The sequence below is a fragment of the Saprolegnia parasitica genome, assembly GCF_000151545.1.
Source record: "Saprolegnia parasitica CBS 223.65 unplaced genomic scaffold supercont2.31, whole genome shotgun sequence".
In the NCBI taxonomy this organism is placed as follows: domain Eukaryota; phylum Oomycota; class Saprolegniomycetes; order Saprolegniales; family Saprolegniaceae; genus Saprolegnia; species Saprolegnia parasitica.
In genome coordinates this window covers 12,099-17,929 of record NW_012156425.1, presented here as the reverse complement: position 1 = coordinate 17,929, position 5,831 = coordinate 12,099, and the positions used below count along the sequence as shown (strand labels likewise).

The following is a 5,831-nucleotide window of genomic DNA, read 5'->3' as shown; positions in this document are numbered from 1 at the left end:
GCCGCGTACTCGGGACAGATACTCGGGACAGATGGCCGCCACGGACGCCGGCACGCCGTCCTGGACGCTCGTGCTGAGCGTCTCCTTGACCGTGTCGTCGACGAGCGTCTTCTGGAGCTTCTCGGGAAAGTCGGCCGTGTTGGCGATGCAGTTGGCCGCGGCTTCCATGTAGGCGGAGCGCACCTTGTCAAAGTCGGGGATGTTCTTGAGGTTGACGATGCCGTTGGTCTCGAGCGCGTCGACGAGCGCGTTGGCGTCGGCGGCCGAGAGGTTGTCGAGGTCGAACGCCGGGATCGTGTACGCCGGGTAGTCGAAGATGCTCGCCGCCATGGCCGACGCGAGGAACGACAGGATTGCGAGCTTGGAGGCCACCATGGCTGTTGAGAGCAAAAGCAAAAGTGAAGCAGCAAAGCAGGTCGTAGCTCGCGTGTCTACTTTGCAACAGGCTTACTCGACGCAAGGCATAGAAAGGACCGAGCTCGACACCATCCATTGAATGGCGGTGCGTTTGTATACCGGTACCGGTACACGTGGGTCGTGAGATAACTAACCGCGGTACCGGTACAGCTGTAATTTTACTTACCTTGATCGATTGGACCTCCGCTATCACTTCAGGAAATGCTACCAAGGAGACCTAGAGGCTCTTGTTGGAGTGATATGAATGAGAGCCCACTGAGGTTGTCGGGACCGTGTCCATAAGAGTGTTCATGCGACGAACTCGCCTTACGGGTTTCATGCAGACGCGAGTCGCTCGAGTCGCTATGTAAGCGCCGTTGTGGCCACTGAGATTGAAGACACCTAGAATTATGTACTGTGCAGAGCAGGTGTCACGCGTTGTGGCAGATGTTTCCGCAATTGTTGACTGACACCGTCTTGCACACGGAGACCTGGAAGCGAGCTTGTAGATGTACAGTAAGAACCGTCCAGGACTTTGAAAAGTCAGATCTACTAGTAGTCCAAGGCGTGTCCAACCCCGTATTGTTAGTATGCACTTCCGACCTCAAGTCCAGAGAGAGAATGTTAAATGCCTCACATACGGCGGCTTCTTTGGGGTAGTATCCATAGAGGTCTCGTTGCAGTGCTTTTACAAGCCACGGTGCAGAACGATGGTACATGTACATGTAGCTGATTTAGTACGGATCGCACCTTTCGCAAAAGCTACTACAATTAGGGTGACTATGTCTTTGCGAACAAAGTGGATTAAAGCCAAGATTGCGAGATTAGGCACATCGAACGTGTTTCCGTGTGTTCTCAAAAGTTGGATCCCGTACATGAAGACATGACGCCAAGATGCAAAAAGTCGATACATCCAAGACGATGCCACTTGCAGGGCGTCGCACCTCTCCCCACGATGCAGTGATTGACGTCGACGCATGATCAACGCGTGGACGAGGTCGCGTCGGTCGCTGGACCATCGGCACTGGACGCACAGCTTTAACGCACTGTGGCTCAGAGATGTTGAGCTTGAACTCATCGATGAAGTCGCGTACCGGTATGTAAGTGTATTGCATGTTTCAATGGGTGTCCGCTGGCCTAGCGAAAGGCGATGCTGGCCAGCTTTCGTGGATTATTAATAGGAATGGCTCAAGCGACTGTGCTCGTCGTCTTTCTTCTTAGCTTTCGCCCTGGAAATGGCCCTTGGCACATCATTCCTGTAGGATCGAATTCACATGACCAAATAACGGTTCACGTCCATGCACAACGTGATATTTGAAGCACCACAAGTTAGTCCACTGTGCCATAGGACAGTGCATGCATTCGGTGCAAATCTCGAATCAATCTCGGCGTATTGTGCGAGCTACAATGTTGTATTGGAATACCGAGAACACTCATTTCAACAACAACAATGTTGTATTGTGTGCACACGTCGAGAGACCGTCTGCGGTATAGACGCTGTGGAGCCGCACGTCTTTGCTACCCGTCGTAGGACGAGATCCGTCGCAGCTGCATGTACCCGTAGACGGGCGAGGCAGTCAAATCAACCACGACCATGCAAGCGCATTGTGAGCAACGGGCGCCCATAACCACGCAGCACAATTGTTGCATTTTGTGTCAACAATCGCACCATGGACTGGAATCCAATTGCACTTTTTCTTCGAACTTCGATGAATCAGATGCACACAATTGCACCCAACGAGCGTCGTGATCTGATAAAATGCAATTACTTTACGAAAAAATCTATACAGCGGTAGCAAGAGAGCACCCTTCTATAGAGATCGTCTTATGGTCAATAATTCGATCTTAATTGCAACACATATAAAAATCGTGGCGCTCCTGAATAATCCGATGCACGTTGTGATACCATACTGTAGCCCAAATGACTGTAGCCACATCAAAACCTATCTGACCCGTACATTCCACCCACCTCTAGGTGGCCACATGTTCCAGACTGACACACACCTGTTCACTCTCCGACTTCCCGCGCCGAGCTCACAATCACATGCTGCGCCACGGACTCCTCGCATCGCTGCTCCTGGCGTCGGCCATGGCGGCGAGCATCTTCGACTACCCGGCGTACACGATCCCGGCGTTCGACCTCGACAACCTCTCGGACGCCGACGCCAACGCGCTCGTCGACGCGCTCAAGACCAACGGCATCGTCAACCTCAAGAACATCCCCGACTTTGACAAGGTGCGCTCCGCCTACATGGAAGCCGCGGCCAACTGCATCGCCAACACGGCCGACTTTCCCGAGAAGCTCCAGAAGACGCTCGTCGACGACACGGTCAAGGAGACGCTCAGCACGAGCGTCCAGGACGGCGTGCCGGCGTCCGTGGCGGCCATCTGTCCCGAGTACGCGGCCTTTTACGCCAAGTACAGCGAGCTGCTCGACCTCGAGACGCTCAAGCTCGCGCACATCTTGGCGGGCCACAGCAAGAGCGACGTGGTCGATGTCGTCAAGAACGGTCTGCATCTGGACCACTTCACGGCTACTCGAACCCGGAGAAGCCCAACTTTCGTATCTCGACCAACGTCTCGACGGAGCTCTCGCTCGAGTTCCACTAAGACACGGGTATTGCGCTCGAGACGTCCGAGCCGCTCTTCTTTGACCGCCAGGCCGACGGTCTCGTCGTGCCGGTCGAGAACCCGGACAAGCGCACGGGTCTCATCATCGAGCTGCCGGGCGAGAACGGTCGTCGCGTGCGCCCGACGCTCAAGCGTGACGAGCTCACGGTCATGATCGGCCAGGGCTTCCGCGACTGGGGCTACTTTGACTTGAAGCTGCCGCCTGTCAACCACGGCATGATCATGCCGCGCAACGCGGCGTCGTCGGTGATGCGCGGCTTCACGGGTCGCATGCTCTTGCTGCAGGGCCACGTCAAGATGGCCAACACGGGCATGACGTTCAAGCAGTACGGCCAGTCGATCAAGCGTCACCTGCTCAACGAAGACAACGGTATTGCGTCGCTGGCGTGTCCGGTGGGCCGCCAGCTCATGGCCATGGACGACGCATGCACGCTCGGCATCTGGGTGCCGGGTCCGACGTGCTCCAAGACCAAGGAGCAGTGTATGTTTGACTGCAACAACGAACACACGCTCGATAAGTGCCGGTCCGATGGCTGCTGCGTGAGCCAAGGCACGGCGCCCGGTATTGACTGCTGGATGGTGTGCGTGGCGCCGTTGCCGGTCGATGTGTGCGCGGTGCAAGAGTGCAAGGGCCAGGCGATTTCGTGTAAGACGCCGGCGACGAAGGCTCCGACGCCTGCGCCGACGCCGGCCCCGACACCGGGTCCTACGCCAGGTCCGAACCCGACTCCGTCTCCTTCTCCTTCGCCGTCGCCTAACCCGGGTCCTACTCCAGGTCCCGCGCCTGGCCCTGCTCCCGGCCCAGCTCCCGGCCCAGCTCCTGGACCTGGTCCCAACCCAGCGTCCACGACGCCCAGTCCTACTACCAGTGGTAGCGGCACGAAGGCACCTACGACGACGGATGCGCCTGGTACGACGACAAGTGATCCTGCCGCAACAACGTCGCCCACGGACCCGACGCCCTCGCCGACTGATGCCGCCCTTACGCTGGCGCCGTCGACAAAGAAGCCGACGACTACTGCACCAGCGGCTTCACCCGCTTCGGTCGCCTCGCTTACCAGCGTGGCTGTGGGTGTCGTGGCGCTCTCCATGGCGTTCTAAACTAGGACGTGATTCATTGTCTATTTTGCGACGAGAAACGAACAACAGTATTGTATACCATCTTGTCGAGTCGCGGGATAGGTGTTCACTCGGGGGTTTTATACAGTAATCGCGAAAGGGTTGCCCTGCACTGTACACACGGCCGAAGACGTGGACGCATATTATGTGGTCGCTCGGTGGACTCGTGGTGACATTCAAGACGACGCGGTACTTGAAAGAGACGCAACTAAGGCCACCTCCTTACATCCAGCGTGCAGTCTTGATCAGTCGGCCCTTCTTGCCCCGAGCCGTTCGCTCCGACAGCTCGTCGACGCACTGGAGCTACAACTCCACACAATGTTATCCAGGCTACTTCAAAATTGCCAGTGACGGCCCAGCACTAACACCGTCGATGCGCCGTTTCGTGGCCAGCCTTCCGTGAAGGGTAGTACCTGTTTTGCATGCACCTGCGTGCTCCACACCGTTTAAGGTATCCACGACGACCGAGTCTTTTCCCCCGAGGCGGCCGCCCTTCGCGGTGCTTTCGTAACCAAGCTGCTCCCCCAGCACTTGCAGCCGAGCGCCCACTGTCTCTTCCACATGACGAAGAACGACAAGGCCGTATTTTCTTTGGTTGAAGCTCTCGGTTGGAGCTCTCGGTTGAAGCTCTCGGTTGAAGCTCTCGGTTGAGGGACGTGATCTAGGCAGACAGTGACGGGAGCGTGATTCGCGGGACAAAATCGCAGTGTCCGTTGCACTTACTCTCATTCAGCATCAACCATCCGCCGTTCGTTGCAACGAAGAAGATGTTCGCACTGTTGGAATGGGAGAGCAATGCGCGGGTCGAGTGCGTACTAGGCTAGTTTAGCTTAGCTACTTGAGAGCTGCCAACAGTCTTCGAGCTCTCATTCGCGCTGCCGTTGCAATGGCGTCAAACGCTCGAAGTCGGCTGCTCAACTACGGTACAGACCCAACAGCTGTTCCGTCCAGATGGCTGCAATCGATTTTGCAGTGCAATTGTCGAACACGTGACACCGCCGCGTCGACGCCGGCTCTATCGCCCGCCCGCAAGAAAGGGCAGCTGCAGCGCACCCACTCCAGTCGCACGAAAAGGCCATTGAAGCGAAAAGGCGTCGAGACCAGATTTCATTTCCACGCGCTCGGCACACATGCTGCGCCACGGACTCCTCGCGTCGCTGCTCCAGGCGTCTGCCATGGCGGCGAGCATCTTCGACTACCCGGCGTACACGATCCCGGCGTTCGACCTCGACAACCTCTCGGATGCCGACGCCAACGCGCTCGTCGACGCGCTCGAGACCAACGGCATCGTCAACCTCAAGAACATCCCCGACTTTGACAAGGTGCGCTCCGCCTACATGGAAGCCGCGGCCAACTGCATCGCCAACACGGCCGACTTTCCCGAGAAGCTCCAGAAGACGCTCGTCGACGACACGGTCAAGGAGACGCTCAGCACGAGCGTCCAGGACGGCGTGCCGGCGTCCGTGGCGGCCATCTGTCCCGAGTACGCGGCCTTTTACGCCAAGTACAGCGAGCTGCTCGACCTCGAGACGCTCAAGCTCGCGCACGTCTTGGCGGGCCACAGCAAGAGCGACGTGGTCGATGTCGTCAAGAACGGTCTGCATCTGGACCACTTTCACGGCTACTCGAACCCGGAGAAGCCCAACTTTCGTCTCTCGACCAACGTCTCGACGGAGCTCTCGCTC

The 5,831-nt window shown here is 57.3% G+C and overlaps 1 protein-coding gene across 1 annotated transcript; it reads right to left on the bottom strand.

The window, feature by feature from the left end:
* Positions 1-3,374: 3,374 nt before the first annotated feature.
* Positions 3,375-4,118, bottom strand: SPRG_20445 (hypothetical protein; the record flags this gene model as incomplete). Its single annotated transcript, XM_012346867.1, has 1 exon — positions 3,375-4,118. One exon carries the CDS (start codon positions 4,116-4,118, stop codon positions 3,375-3,377), a length of 744 nt encoding a protein of 247 aa, XP_012202257.1.
* Between the last annotated feature and the right edge of the window lie 1,713 nt (positions 4,119-5,831).